Source organism: Pseudorca crassidens, chromosome 3, assembly GCF_039906515.1.
Source record: "Pseudorca crassidens isolate mPseCra1 chromosome 3, mPseCra1.hap1, whole genome shotgun sequence".
Classification (NCBI taxonomy): Eukaryota; Metazoa; Chordata; class Mammalia; order Artiodactyla; family Delphinidae; genus Pseudorca; species Pseudorca crassidens.
The window spans coordinates 77,035,237-77,050,592 of record NC_090298.1 but is presented as its reverse complement, the minus strand read 5'-3'; the positions used below and the strand labels follow the sequence as shown (position 1 = coordinate 77,050,592).

The window sequence follows — 15,356 nt, the reverse complement described above, 5'->3', positions numbered from 1 at the left end:
TTAAAACAAACACAGGCTCAGTTCTCATGGAGCTCATGTTCTGGTGGAGGGGAGGCACAGTGTAAGCTAATAAACATCTGTGATGGTAACAATTGCTAGGAAAGAAAATCAAAGTAAAGGGCTAGACACTAGAGAGGCAAGCAGCAAATTTGAGATAGGTTTAAGAGGTAGGTTTCCTAAGGAGGCAATTAAGACCTGACCTGAATGAAGCGAGGCCACAAGCCGTTTGGTTATCAGGGAAAGAGCATTCCAGGCAGAAGGAACAGCAAGAACAAGTGCTCTGAAGCAGGAGTGGACTTGGTATATTGAAGAAACAAGGACAGCGTGCTTGAGTGAGATGACCAGCCGGGAGAGTGAGAGGAAATGAAATCAACTTGAAGTTTTATTCTCTACAAATTAATTGATCTGTGGGGCTTCCCTGGTGACGCAGTGGTTAAGAATCTGCCTGCCAATGCAGGGGACACGGGTTCGAGCCCTGGTCCGGGAAGATCCCACATGCCGTAGAGCAGCTAAGCCCGTCCGCCACAACTACTGAGCCTGCGCTCTAGAGCCCGCGAGCCACAACTACTGATCCCGCATGCCAGAACTACAGAAGCCCATGCACCTAGAGTCTGTGCTCCACAACAAGAGAAGCCACTGTAATGAGAAGCCCATGCAACGCAACAAAGAGTAGCCCCCGCTTGCCACAACTAGAGAAAGTCCGCGCGCACCAACAAAGACCCAACACTGCCAAAAATAAATAAAAATTAAAAAAAAATGAATCGATCTGTGAATAAGAAAATCACTGTTGATCTCATGAGTACTAGACGAAAAGTTAAAAGACCTGATTGCCTAACCTCTGAGGCACATCACTGCCCTAAATCTAAATAAACAGATATTTAGAAGAAGCCTTGTCAGATAATAAATAATCGAGGTGTCCCAAATGCTTTGCCATCCTTGTATGGATCTCTCTGTAGTTAAAGAAGTAATCACTAGATGGTACTGGAGGCTGTATAATCAAGAAGTTATTTTGCCAGGTGTATGTGGAGAGAGGTTTATGAAAACCCACAATTCTATTTCTTTCAACGTTACAATAACGTTACCAATAAAGAAAATAGAAATTTGATAGGATACAACAGTGAGCAGGATTTTTAAACAGAGAAAACTAGGCAGCTTTAGAATGCTTGCTACTTTTTTCGGTATACATTATAATCACAAATATTGTGAGTGTAACACTGGTTATACCTTTGCTTAAAATGGCAACTCTATAGTCACTTGGGTATACACCACTCTTTCTTGACTGATCACCACTGTTGTTTTCTCCTTAAACAAGTATTTGAGACTTGAAATTACAAATTAGGTATAAATATAACCACAGGTACAGTCTTTAATATGATACTGTTTCTGTAATACTGTCTTTTAGACTTCTCTGGCAAATTTTTGTTTTTCATGTAACATCAGGGGCATTAAAAGCTTTTCTTGGCTATTTCTCCCTGGCTAATCTTTAACAGAAAAAAAAAAGTCATTAAATATCCAACTGCTTTGGTGGTTGAGACATTTCCCTGCTTGCCCAAAGGGGACTGAGCCTGAGAAGGTAAAAATGTGGGCTGTCAGCATGTTGTTGTAGTTATTCTAAGCCTCTTGGGACTCCTGATGACTCATTCCCTTCTCTGAATTCATTATTGCCTAAATATCTTTCTGTATGTAGCAGGAAAACGCACATGAAAGCACTCAATTTCCTGGCTTCCTACCTCAAACTTCTAGTATATAAATAATTTTAAGAGTACACTATGTACTTCAAATTCTGTATACTTCAAATATGTCAAAACTTTAAAACATCAACCCAGTTGTTCCCCATGTTTAGATTAAAATCTTTGGAATATTTAAAGCTCAAGTATGGTAAGTAATTTCTCTTATTAAGAGGTCACTTTTTATTATTTTCCTGACAATCTAAAATCTATTAAGTGCTTTTGTGGTACCAGTTTAATAAAATATAAATAAGCTGTTATGGAACTAGTTAAATAATTAGTAGAATTAAATGAAGAAAACAAAAATCTGTAGATTCAGTTAAGGAGGAAGAGTAAAAGAATGCTATTGCACGTAGATAATTTAAAATACCTTGTCCTTTTTTTAAAGGGCAATTTTGTTGTTACAGACTGCAGAAGACAGAGATGCTTATAATGTTACAATAAGAAATTATGGCAGATTGTTATGGTAAGCATATTTTTACCCATTAATTCCATGAACCTAACAGGTTTTTCTGGTGAAAGCTGTGGGGCTAGTGAAGTGATGACCAGTTTCCAGAGTAGCGGGTTGTGTATGAATGAGTACGATGATGACATTCCCCCAGGATACATCATTCCCACTGTACCAAGCTGTGTTAACAGTTTACTGTCCCTGTAATGACCCCTAGTCCCAGTGTCCTTTGTGAGGACCAGGTTTAGAACTGATGTTTGTGAACTAGACAGGAGAGGTAGTTACTGTTTCTAATAGTAGAAGCCTAGTTAATTGGAAGAGGATTCGATTTATTCTGATTTGATGTATATTCTTAAACTGGGGGTGGGATTAAGGGTCCAGAAACCCTTTTGAGATAGTACACAAAAATTTTTGTATGTGTGCATTTTGGGGGTGGGGAGGGAGCAATATCACTTTCTTCAGAGTCTCGAAGACTTCCCGACTTCAAAAAAAAGACTGAAAAAAAAAATAGGCTGGAAACCAATTGTTTCAGAGGATAGGACTCGGTTGGGACAGTAGGAGTGTTAATGGGAGGAAGACTTTTGGCTCAAGGAGGCATTCCTCAAATTGAGAGCTGCCCCAAAATTGAATGTTCCAGTTTGAAACACATTATTAGAACTATAGTTTGATATTTTGGGATTAGTACCTACATCTTTTAAGGAGCTACATAGTAGAAATCGGAAGTAGCCAGTTCGTTTCTTTTATAACCGTGTAACTGAATCATATCTACAGACAGAAAATTTTCCCTGTTTTGATTGCTTCTCCTTTTAATTCTTTTAAATCATTGTGTTTAGGAGTTGATAGAGCTCTGTCAGTTCCAACATTTGTTGTAAGAAACTGTATGGAGCAAAGTTTCTGTTCTCTTTAGTTAGATGTTTCATATAATGTAACTGTTTTAGAAGAAAATTTATACCTCCCATTGAAAATAGGTCATCTGATTTCTTTTTAATTTGTTTCTATTATGAAATATATTAAACATGCAAAACATAGCAATAGAGTATGGAGCATAATTTAGTGAATAGTCACCATTCAGATATAACAGATCTTAAAATTCTGCTAATAGGTTTCAGGTTTCTTTTTCAAAAAAAAAGTTACAAATAAAGTTGAAGCCCCTTGTGCCCTTCTCTAGTTCCATTCTTTTCTCTACAGAAGTTATCAAATGTTTGAAGATAGTGTTCATTAAAAAAAATACTTTAAAAATACATGTATGGGGGGCTTCCCTGGTGGCACAGTGGTTAAGAATCTGCCTGCCAATGCAGGGGACACGGGTTCGAGCCCTGGTCTGGGAAGATCCCACATGCCGCAGAGCAGCTAAGCCTGTATACTACAACTACTGAGCCTGCGGTCTAGAGCCCGCATGCCACAACTACTGAAGCCTGTGCGCCTAGAGCTGGTGTTCCACAACAAGAGAAGCCACTGCAGTGAGAGGGATGTGCATCACAACGTAGAGTAACCTCCGCTCACCACAACTAGAGAAAGCCCATGCGCAGCAACGAAGACCCAGTGCAGCCAAAAATAAACAAATTAGATTAATTAATTAAAAAAATACATGTATGTATCCATAAACAATCTAAGGTAGTCATCTTCCCTTCATTAAATATTTATCAAAAGTTGAGTTAATGGATTTTTAAATTCTTTCACCTTCATAAAATTAATTTTAGAAGCAAATATTGCCTATATTTTTAGCTCCCATCCACACCTCCAAGATTAAAAAGATTTTATGAAAAGATTTTTCTTTTATGAAAAAGATTTAAAAATAGAAGCAGTTTCTGATTATAGTGATAGATACCAGAAATCAGAGTCTCAGAGGTTCAGTGAGTCTGTTCCAGGTGGTGGCAGCCTCTCTTCATTTTTAAGTAAACAAAACACGTTTTTTTATTTTGTTGTTATTAAAAAGCATTCTACTTTAGTATCATGTATAACAATTTTTACTTTTATTCCTATTAAATACCAAAAAGATAATGTATAGTTTTGTCTGTGGGATTTTAGTGTATCTATATGCCCTCCAAAAACATGGATGTGCAGATAAACAGTTTACCCGAAGGCTGAGTTTGGTTATGACTTGCTAAGCTTGTCAAAGATGCTCATAGGGTAATATTTAACTAACATATTAAGCTTAAAAAATTAGAGTTCTATATCAAAGTCAACTGGAAATTATTTTTATAACAGAGTTTAATTCAAGTTTGTTAAAAAAAAAACAGTTTGTAATTCAGCAGAACTGTTCATTTTCACACATAATTTAAAAGTGTGAAGTTAAATCCCCCTAGTGCATCCTGTTTGAAATAAGTGATAACGCCTTCTATTTTAATATGAGGCTTTTCTACAGCTTTAACACTGATAGATGAAGTAGGTTAAGTTGTTAAAAGAGCTTTAGTATAATAATATTTCTGAATTTTGATGATATAAGCCAAAATGATTTTTGATATTAAAAGTAAGTTATGTTTTGCTTCTTAGTTCTATTGGTGAATATGATAAAGCTATCCAGGCTTTTAAGTCAACACCCCTTGAGGAGTTAGAAGACATCATAGGTTTTGGATTGGCTTTATTTATGAAGGGTCTGTATAAAGAGAGCAGCAAAGGTAAGTGCGTTGCTTAAAGGATACTTTCTACTTTTCCAGAGCTGAGAAGAATTTAATCATGATGAGCTTACATACAGAAAGATGTAATATTAAGATGGGGGTAGGGGTTGCAGTGTTTATTAAAAATCTGACTAAAAGTCAGGAACGTTAAGAGGTACTTTTTAACTGTTCCTTCCTTTAGTACATTATTATGATGAATAGTCTTTTTTTCAGTGTTACGAACTGAATTTTATCTTTATTATTTAGATGAGGAAACAGACCCAAGATTACTTAGGGTACATGTATAAGGTAGCATTTGAAAGCAAGTATTTACTACTCCACAGTGTTTCAATATACATTTCTGATAAATGAAGGCCTCAACCATTGTTAGTAATAATACATTTTGGTTTCTCCAAAAATGCTTATTGAGTGCATTTTCACATATATGGCCCAGCCTATGTGTGTGCAGCTCATTTTAAGTACTGCTTAATGGAGTTGCTGGTCTGTACATGGGAATGTGGGTGATACCTCAATGGCTCTAGACCTCCACTTCTTTTGAAGATAGTAATTCAAACCTGCCTATAGATTCTAAAGAAGGAAATTGAGAAATACCACATAATAACCCAAATGATATTCCCAGAATCACCTTGGAACAGCTAAACCAAGTTAGATATTCTAAATTTTTATTCCATTCACTTGAGAGCAAGGGAACAATAAGATGTAATTTTAGTTAGACCCTTTTAAAAAATAGGATTAGGTGGGCTTCCCTGGTGGCGCAGTGGTTGAGAGTCCGTCTGCCGATGCAGGGGACACGGGTTCATGCCCCGGTCCGGGAACATCCCACATGCTGCGGAGCGGCTAGGCCCATGAGCCATGGCCACTGAGCCTGCGCGTCCGGAGCCTGTGCTCCGCAACCGGAGAGGCCACAACAGTGAGAGGCCCGCGTACTGCAAAAAAAAAAAAAAAAAAATAGTATTAGGAAAGGAAGTATCCCACCATTTGTCAGTCAGGATTGCTTTTATATTGTTTTGTTTTTGTTTCCAACTCTATGTAACAGCCTATGAGAGAGCCTTGTCTACTGTTGAATCAGAGCAAGACAAAGCTCATATCTTGACAGCTCTGGCAATAGCGGAGTATAAACAAGGAAAAATGGACGTAGCCAAGACATTGTTATTTAAATGGTATGTATAGTTGACATCAACACTCGACGTGACCAGATACTTAAATATTGGGTTAAAATTTGGAGGAACGTAAAATGAAGTTCTTAATGTTTCAGGAACATTTTTGTGAACAAAAGGGATTGGACCCACCTGGTTCTGAACTGACAGTCACAGGTGGAGCTAGAGATAATGGCTTAATTTTAAATTCTGGATTCATCCAATCCTTCGAAACCATCCTGTACTCTGTGTGTATTATTTATTTTTTAAAAACAGTAATTGATCAGCTGATCTCTTCGGATCATAAAATTTTAATGAAGGCAGTCATTAACTGGCTTGTTTTTGGCCCCGTAAGTTCCCAAAGAGACTTTTTTTCCTCTTTCATATTCAGGATAACCTGATAAAGTTCATTTAAAGTTGAGTCTTTAAAAATGTGTATATACACCAATATAAATTGTAACTGTTTCTTTATTTTTGGAATAATTTAATAAAATAACAATCTCTGATATCTGTAATTACTTATATGGTATTTTTTAAAAAATAATTTATTTTATTTTATTTTTGGCTGCGTTGGGTCTTGGTTGTTGCGCGTGGGCTTTTCTCTGGTTGCAGTGAGCAGGGGCTACTCTTCATTGTGTGCAGGCTTCTTTTTCTTTTTCTTTTTCTTTAATTTTTAAATTTTATTGTATTTATTTTTTTATACAGCAGGTTCTTATTAGTCATCAATTTTATACACATCAGTATATACCTGTCAATGCCAATCGCCCAGTTCATCACACCACCATCCCCACACCCCGGCCGCTTTCCCTGCTTGCTGTCCATACGTTTGTTCTCTACATCTGTGTCTCAGTTTCTGCCCTGCAAACCAGTTCATCTGTACCATTTTTCTAGGTTCCACATATATGCGTTAATATACGATATTTGTTTTTCTCTTTCTGACTTACTTCACTCTGTATGACAGTCTCTACATCCATCCACGTCTAAACAAATGACCCAATTTCGTTCCTTTTTATGGCTCAGTACTATTCCATTGTATATATGTACCACATCTTCTTTATCCATTCATCTGTCTCTGGACATTTAAGTTGCTTCCATGACCTGACTATAAATAGTAAATAGTAAATAGTGCTGCAGTAGATAGTTCTGCAATGAACATTGGGGTGCATGTGTCTTTTTGAATTATGGTTTTTTCTGGGTATATACCTAGTAGTGGGATTGCTGAATCATATGGTAATTCTATTTTTAGTTTTTTAAGGAACCTCCATACTGTTCTCCATAGTGGCTGTATCAATTTACATTCCCACCAACAGTGCAAGAGGGTTTCCTTTTCTCCACACCCTCTCCAGCATTTGTTGTTTGTAGATTTTCTGATGATGCCCATTCTAACTGGTGTGAGGTGATACCTCATTGTAGTTTTGATTTGCATTTCTCTAATAATTAGTGATGTTGAGCAGCTTTTCATGTGCTTCTTCACCACCTGTATGTCTCCTTTGGAGAAATGTCTATTTAGGTCTTCTGCCCATTTTTGGATTGGGTTGTTTGTTTTTTTAATATTGAGCTGCATGAGCTGTTTATATATTTTGGGGATTAATCCTTTGTCCGTTGATTCGTTTGCAAATATTTTCTCCCATTCTGAGGGTTGTCTTTTCATCTTGTTTATGGTTTCCTTTGCTGTGCAAAAGCTTTTAAGGTTCATTAGGTCCCATTTGTTTATTTTTGTTTTTATTTCCATTACTCTAAGAGGTGGATCAAAAAAGATCTTGCTGTGATTTATGTCAGAGAATGTTCTTCCTATGTTTTCCTCTAAGAGTTTTATAGTGTCCGGTCTTACATTTAGGTCTCTAATCCGTTTTGAGTTTATTTTTGTGTATGGTGTTAGGGAGTGTTCTAATTTCATTCTTTTACATGTAGCTGTCCAGTTTTCCCAGCACCACTTATTGAAGAGACTGTCTTTTCTATATTGTACAGCCTTGGCTCCTTTGTCATAGATTAGTTGACCATAGGTGCATGGGTTTATCTCTGGGCTTTCTATCTTGTTCCATTTATCTATATTTCTGTTTTTGTGCCAGTACCGTACTGTCTTGATTACTGTAGCTTTATAGTAAAGTCTGAAGTCAGGGAGTCTGATTCCTCCAGCTCCATTTTTTCCCCTCAAGACTGGCTATTTGGGGTCTTTTGTGTCTCCATACAAATTTTAAGATTTTTTGTTCTAGTTCCGTAAAAAATGCCATTAGTAATTTCATAGGGATAGCATTGAATCTGTAGATTGCTTTGGGTACTATAGTCATTTTCACAATATTGATTCTTCTAATCCAAGAACATGGTATATCTCTCCATCTGTTGGTATCATCTTTCATTTCTTTCATCAGTGTTCTATCGATTTCTGCATACAGGTCTTTTGTCTCCCTAGGTAGGTTTATTCCTAGGTATTTTATTCTTTTTGCTGCAATGGTAAATGGGAGTATTTCCTTAATTTCTCTTACAGATTTTTCATCATTAGTGTATAGGAATGCAAGAGATTTCTGTATATTAATTTTGTATCCTGCAATTTTACCAGATGCACTGATTAGCTCTAGTAGTTTTCTGGTGGCATCTTTAGCATTCTCTACGTATAGTATCATGTCATCTGCAAACAGTGACAGTTTTACTTCTTTTCCAATTTGTATTCCTTTTATGTCTTTCTTCTCTGATTTCCACGGTTAGGACTTCCATAACTGTGTTGAATAATAGTGGTGAGAGTGGACATCCTGATCTTAGAGGAAATGCTTTCAGTTTTTCACCACTGAGAATGATGTTTACTGTGGGTGTGTTGTATATGGACTTTATTATGTTGAGGTAGGTTCCCTCTCTACCCACTTTCTGGAGAGTTTTTATCATAAATTGGTGTTGAATTTTGTCAGAAGCTTTTTCTGCATCTATTGAGATGATCATATGGTTTTTATTCAGTTTGTTAATATGGTGTATCACATTCGTTGATATGCGTATATTGAACAATCCTTGCATCCCTGGGATAAATCCCACTTGATCATGGTGTATGATCCTTTTAATGTGTTGCTGGATTGTGTTTTCTAATATTTTGTTGAGGATTTTTGCATCTATATTCATCAGTGATATTGGTCTGTAATTTTCTTTTCTTGTAGCATCTTTGTCTGGTTTTAGTATCAGGGTGATGGTGGCCTCATAGAATGAGTTTGGGAGTTTTCCTTCCTCTGCAATATTTTGGAAGAGTTTGAGAAGGATGGGTGTTAGCTTGTGTCTAAATGTTTGATAGAATTCACCTGTGAAGCTATCTGGTCCTGGACTTTTGTTTGTTGGAAGATTTTTAATCACAGTTTCAATTTCATTACTTGTGATTGGTCTGTTCATATTTTCTATTTCTTCTTGGTTCAGTCTTGGAAGGTTATACCTTTCTAAGTATTTGTCCATTTCTTCCAGGTTGTCCATTTTATTGGCATAGAGTTGCTTGTAGTAGTTTCTTAGGATGCTTTGTATTTCTGTGGTGTCTGTTGTTACTTCTCCTTTTTCATTTCTAATTCTATTGATTTGAGTCCTCTCCCTCTTTTTCTTGATGAGTCTGGCTAATGGTTTATCAATTTTGTTTATCTTCTCCAAGAACCAGCTCTTAGTTTTATTGATCGTTGCTATTGTTTTCTTTGTTTCTATTTCATTTATTTCTGCTCTGATCTTTATGATTTCTTTTCTTCTGCTAACTTTAGGTTTTGTTTGTTCTTCTTTCTCTAGTTCCTTTAGGTGTAAGGTTAGATTGTTTATTTGAGATTTTTGTTTCTTGAGGTAGGCTTGTATAGCTATAAACGTCCCTCTTAGAACTGCTTTTGCTGCATCCTATAGGTTTTGGATTGTCATGTTTTCATTGTCATTTGTCTCTAGGTATTTTTTGATTTCCTCTTCGATTTCTTCAGTGATCTCTTGGTTATTTAGTAACATATTGTTCAGCCTCCATGTGTTTGTGTTTTTTATGTTTTTTTCCCTGTAATTGATTTCTAATCTCATAGCATTGTGGTCAGAAAAGATGCTTGATATGATTTCAGTTTTCTTAAATTTACTGAGGCTTGATTTGTGACCCAAGATGTGATCTATCCTGGAGCATGTTCTGTGTGCACTTGAGAAGAAAGTGTAATCTGCTGTTTTTGGATGGAATGTCCTATAAATATCAGTTAAATCTATCTTGTCTATTGTGTCATTTAAAGCTTGTGTTTCCTTATTTATTTTCAATTTGGGTGATCTTTCCATTGGTGTAAGTGAGGTGTTAAAGTCCCCCACTATTATTGGGTTACTGTCGATTTCCTCTTTGATAGCTGTTAGCAGCTGCCTTATGTATTGAGGTGCTCCTGTGTTGGGTGCATATATATTTATAATTGTTATATCTTCTTCTTGGATTGATCCCTTGATCATTATGTAGTGTTGTTCCTTGTCTCTTGTAACATTCTTTATTTTAAAGTCTATTTTATCTGATATGAGTATTGCTACTCCGGCTTTCTTTTGATTTCCATTTTCATGGAATATCTTTTTCCATCCCCTCACTTTCAGTCTGAATGTGTCCCTAGGTCTGAAGTGGTTCTCTTGTAGACAGCATATATATGGGTCTTGTTTTTGTATCCATTCAGCAAGCCTGTGTCTTTTCGTTGGAACATTTAATCCATTTATGTTTAATTTAGTTATCGATATGTATGTTCCTATTACCATTTTCTTAATTGTTTTGGGTTTTTGTAGGTCCTTTTCTTCTCTTGTGTTTCCCACTTAGAGAAGTTCCTTTACCATTTGTTGTAGAGCTGGTTTGGTGGTGCTGAATTCTCTTAGCTTTTGCTTGTCTGTAAAGCTTTTGATTTCTCCATCGAATCTGAATGAGATCCTTGCTGGGTAGAGTAATCTTGGTTGTGGGGTCTTACCTTTCATCACTTTAAGTATATCATGCCACTCCCTTCTGGCTTGTAGAGTTTCTGCTGAGAAATCAGCTGTTAACCTTATGGGAGTTCCCTTGTATGTTATTTGTCGTTTTTCCCTTGCTGCTTTTAATAATTTTTCTTTGTCTTTAATTTTTGCCAATTTGATTACTATGTGTCTTGGCGTGTTTCTCCTTGGGTTTATCGTGTATGGGACTCTCTGCACTTCCTGGACTTGGATGGCTATTTCCTTTCCCATGTTAGGGAAGTTTTCGACTATAATCTCTTCAAATATTTTCTCTGATCCTTTCTCTCTCTCTTCTCCTTCTGGGACCCCTATAATGCGAATGTTGTTGCATTTAATGTTGTCCCAGAGGTCTCTTAGGCTGTCTTCATTTCTTTTCATTCTTTTTTCTTTATTCTGTTCCACAGCAGTGAATTCCACCATTCTGTCTTCCAGGTCACTTTTCCATTCTTCTGCCTCAGTTATTCTGCTATTGATTCCTTCTAGTGTAGTTTTCATTTCAGTTATTGTATTGTTCATCTCTGTTTGTTCGTTTTTTAATTCTTCTAGGTCTTTGTTAAACATTTCTTGCATCTTCTCGATCTTTGCCTCCATTCATTATCCGAGGTCCTGGATCATCTTCACTATCATTATTCTGAATTCTTTTTCTGGAAGGTTGCCTATCTCCACTTCATTTAGTTGTTTTTCTGGGGCTTTATCTTATTTCTTCATCTGGTACATAGCCCTGTGCCTTTTCATCTTGTCTGTCTTTCTTTGAATGTGGTTTTTGTTCCACAGGCTGCAGGATTGTAGTTCTTGCTTCTGCTTTCTGCCCTCTGGTGGATGAGGCTATCTAAGAGGCTTGTGCAAGTTTTCTGATGGGAGGGACTGGTGGTGGGTAGAGCTGACTGTTGCTGTGCTGGGCAGAGCTCAGTAAAACCTTAATCCACTTGACTGCTGATGAGTGGGGCTGGGTTCCCTCCCTGTTGGTTGTTTAGCCTGAGGCAACCCTACACTGGAGCCTACCTGGGCTCTTTGGTGGGGCTAATAACAGACTCTGGGAGGGCTCATGCCAAGGAGTACTTCCCAGAACTTCTGCTGCCAGTGTCCTTGTCCTCACGGTGAGACAGAGCCATCCTCCACCTCTGCAGGAGACCCTCCAACAGTAGCAGGTAGTTCTGGTTCAGTCTCCCCTGGGGTCACTGCTCCTTACCCTGGGTCCCGATGTGCACACTACTTTGTGTGTGCCCTCTAAGAGTGGAGTCTCTCTTTCCCCCAGTCCTGTCGAAGTCCTGAAATCAAATCCCACTACGTTTCAAAGTCTGATTTTCTAGGAATTCCTCCTCCCGTTGCCAGACCCCCAGGTTGGGAAGCCTGACATGGGGCTCAGAACCTTCACTCCAGTGGGTGGACTTCTGTGGTGTAAGTGTTCTCCAGTCTGTGAGTCACCCACCCACCAGTTATGAGATTTGATTTTACTGTGATTATGCCCCTCCTGCCATCTCATTGTGGCTTCTCCTTTGTCTTTGAATGTGGGGTATCTTTTTTGGTGAGTTCCAGTGTCTTCCTGTTGATGTTTGTCCAGCAGCTAGTTGTGATTCTGGTGTTCTCACAAGCGGAAGTGGGAGCACGTCCTTCTACTCCACCATCTTTGTTCCAATCTCTGCAGGCTTCTTATCGCAGTGGCTTCTTTTGTTGTGCAGCATGGGCTCTAGGCACATGGGCTTCATAGTTGTGGCACACAGGCTCAGTAGTTGTGGCTCACGGGCTCTAGAGCACAGGCTCAGTTGTTGTGTCTCACGGGCTTAGTTGCTCTACAGCATGTGGGATCTTCCCAGATCAGGGCTCAAACCCATGACCCCTGCATTGGCAGGTGGATTCCTAATCACTGTGCCACCAGGGAGGCCATATGTGGTATTTTTTGATTTTTCAAAATATTTTGTGGGGGGGGAATGTTGAACTTATTAATTCCTTAAAAAGCAGGAGATGATTAATGGATGCTGTTGGACAGTGGTTATCAGTGAGTGCTCTGTTGGCATTTTCAGTGGTACAGATCTTCATAGTACAGAATTGTTTCCCCCATTGCAGGAAGATCTTATCCTTGTCCCCCATCTGTTAGATGCTAACAGCACTCCTCAATCATTGTGGAAATGAAAGAAGTGCTTCCACATCTCCAAATTATGCTCCTGTGCCAAAGGTTAGGGGGATGGAGATGACTAGATGGTACTAGTTGAGAATGACTTCTATACGATAAGCTTTGGTTTTGTTTATTCGTGGTGATACTTTTGTTCCATCCTGATTAAAGTAATTTTCCTGTATAATAAATAAGCAGTTCTTTCTCCTCCTCTTAGCTATTTTGAGAAGACCAATCAGAATTTTAAAAATCTTATCACTTTACATGGATATACTCATGTAACGTGAATATATGTTCAGAATATCCAAATTTGCAAATAGCTTGAGAAAAAGAATCATAGATGCTAATATGTTGCTGCAGTAATCAAGAGCAAAAGTAACACCAAATTAGTTATGATTACATTAGTCTTGGGTTACTGTTTAAAACAGTAAATGAAACTGTTTTGAACATTAGTAGAAGTGGGGAAAAATAGTAGAATATTTTCTTGTTCTTTTCTCCTCTTATGAGGGAAAACCTTTACCTCCTTTTTTTTGCGTTGTTGGATCCAGGGCTAGGTATTTTATCTGATCTATGTTTTTTTCTTTGTTTTTGGTTCTCTGCATGTCATCTTTCAAACTTAACACTGCAGACTGTTCCCTTTCCTGCCCCTTGGCATTCTTTTCTTTGACTTCCTTTCTATGAATAATTCAGTTACCTGTTCTTTATTCATCTTGTTTGGCATTCTCATGTTGGGCAAAGCAGTGTCCTCGGTGCTTAGGCGGAGTGTGAATAAGTTCAATACATAAGGGGAAAAAATCTGGTTACCAGCATCATAGAATTTTTGATATAAATAACTATATGTAAAATTCTAGCACGTGGTACAGGACAACATGCAGGTACCGTGCATTCAGCATGTGTTAGCTTAATGGGATGTAGTCATTTCAGTAATAATTTAGATTTTTTGTTTGTTTGTTTGTTTGTTTTGGCTGCATTGGGTCTTCGTTGTGGTGCGCGGGCTTCTCATTTGTGGTGGCTTCTCATTGCAGAGCACAGGCTGTAGGTGTGTGGGCTTCAGTAGTTGCGGCATGCTGGCTCAGTAGTTGTGGCTCGTGGGCTCTAGAGTGCAGGCTCAGTAGTTGTGGTGCATGGGCTTAGTTGCTCTGCAGCATGTGGGATCTTCCTGGACCAGGGCTCGAACCTGTGTCCTCTGCATTGGCAGGCGGATTCTGAACCACCGTTCCACCAGGGAAGTCCCTAGATTTTGTATATTAATACATATTAGAGTATATGTTTGTTCTCTTTTGAACCAAGGCACAAATTAGAATTTCTTCTTTTGTTGTTAGTATTGGAATTTATATTTTACTATTTGCTTTTTTTTAGTTACAGCTTACGGTGTGGTTTATTTATATTGATGGAAATGACTATAACTAATTGATATTCTTCCATATTTGGATGCCTCCATCTATTAACCCTTATCGTAAAAAGAGTTACTATGGATGCTTTAAGTTTACTCCAGAGCTGCCCATGAAAATTCATGACTTTGTAGCTGTTTGTCAAAATAAAATTCTAAACAGCTTGTTGTCTCCTCCCCCAAAATAATAGAAAGACGTAGTGGTAGGTATGTGATATTTTTTAATGTTACAGCTATTTATATTATATTTTAATGAACATTGTTTAACAAAATTTTCAGAGTTCCTATGTTTTGTTACAGTACAACATTCATAATTATTATTAGAAGTACTGTTAAGTTTATAAACAGCTCAGGTTTTCTTCATTTTAATTAATAAGGATTCCTAAACATTATTGACTTTTACCTCCATAAGCTTAAATCAGATTTCACGGCTGAAGAAGGAAAAGAAAAAAGCTGGATGTTTACATACAAAATTTAAATTCTCCTTCAATTATAAATGTGCTCACTTGGAATATGGCGGATATACAGCTTTTATAATTATTATATATTGCTCTTGTTTCAAATACCACAGAACAATAAGACAAAAGCTTTTTGCGAATGATAAAAATCAGAACTTAGGTTAAGGATTTTTCTTTATTATTCATACCTTTTAGGATTTTATTGGAACTAAAGATTTTAGCGAAATTATTCTAATTATTTACCTAGAACGGTGACCCAAAGAGACTGTGCTGTATATTTGTTTCTAAACGTAGATAAAATGACCAGAAAGGAAATTTGGCTATTGGTGCTCTGCAAAGGCCATTGGTACTTTTAACTGCTTCAGAAATTCAGGGAAACGGGACTTCCCTGGTGGTCCAGTGGTAAAGAATCCGTTCTGCAATGCAGGTGACATGAGTTTGATCCCTGGTTGGGGAACTAAGATCCCACATGCCATGGGGCAACTAAGCCACACGCCACAGCTACTGAGCCTGCGTGCCGCAAACTACAGAGCCCACGCG

The 15,356-nt window shown here is 37.7% G+C and overlaps 1 protein-coding gene across 10 annotated transcripts in view; it reads left to right on the top strand.

Annotated features, from left to right (window-relative positions):
• SKIC3 (SKI3 subunit of superkiller complex) overlaps positions 1–15,356 on the top strand; it is a 158,309-nt gene that overhangs the window by 117,885 nt on the left and 25,068 nt on the right. For all 10 annotated transcript variants that reach the window (XM_067731261.1, XM_067731255.1, XM_067731254.1 and 7 more), the window contains 3 exons: positions 2,116–2,193; positions 4,669–4,793; positions 5,830–5,953. In XM_067731261.1, the coding sequence (XP_067587362.1) occupies positions 2,116–2,193; positions 4,669–4,793; positions 5,830–5,953 (327 nt within the window). The remainder of the gene's footprint in view (positions 1–2,115; positions 2,194–4,668; positions 4,794–5,829; positions 5,954–15,356) is intronic.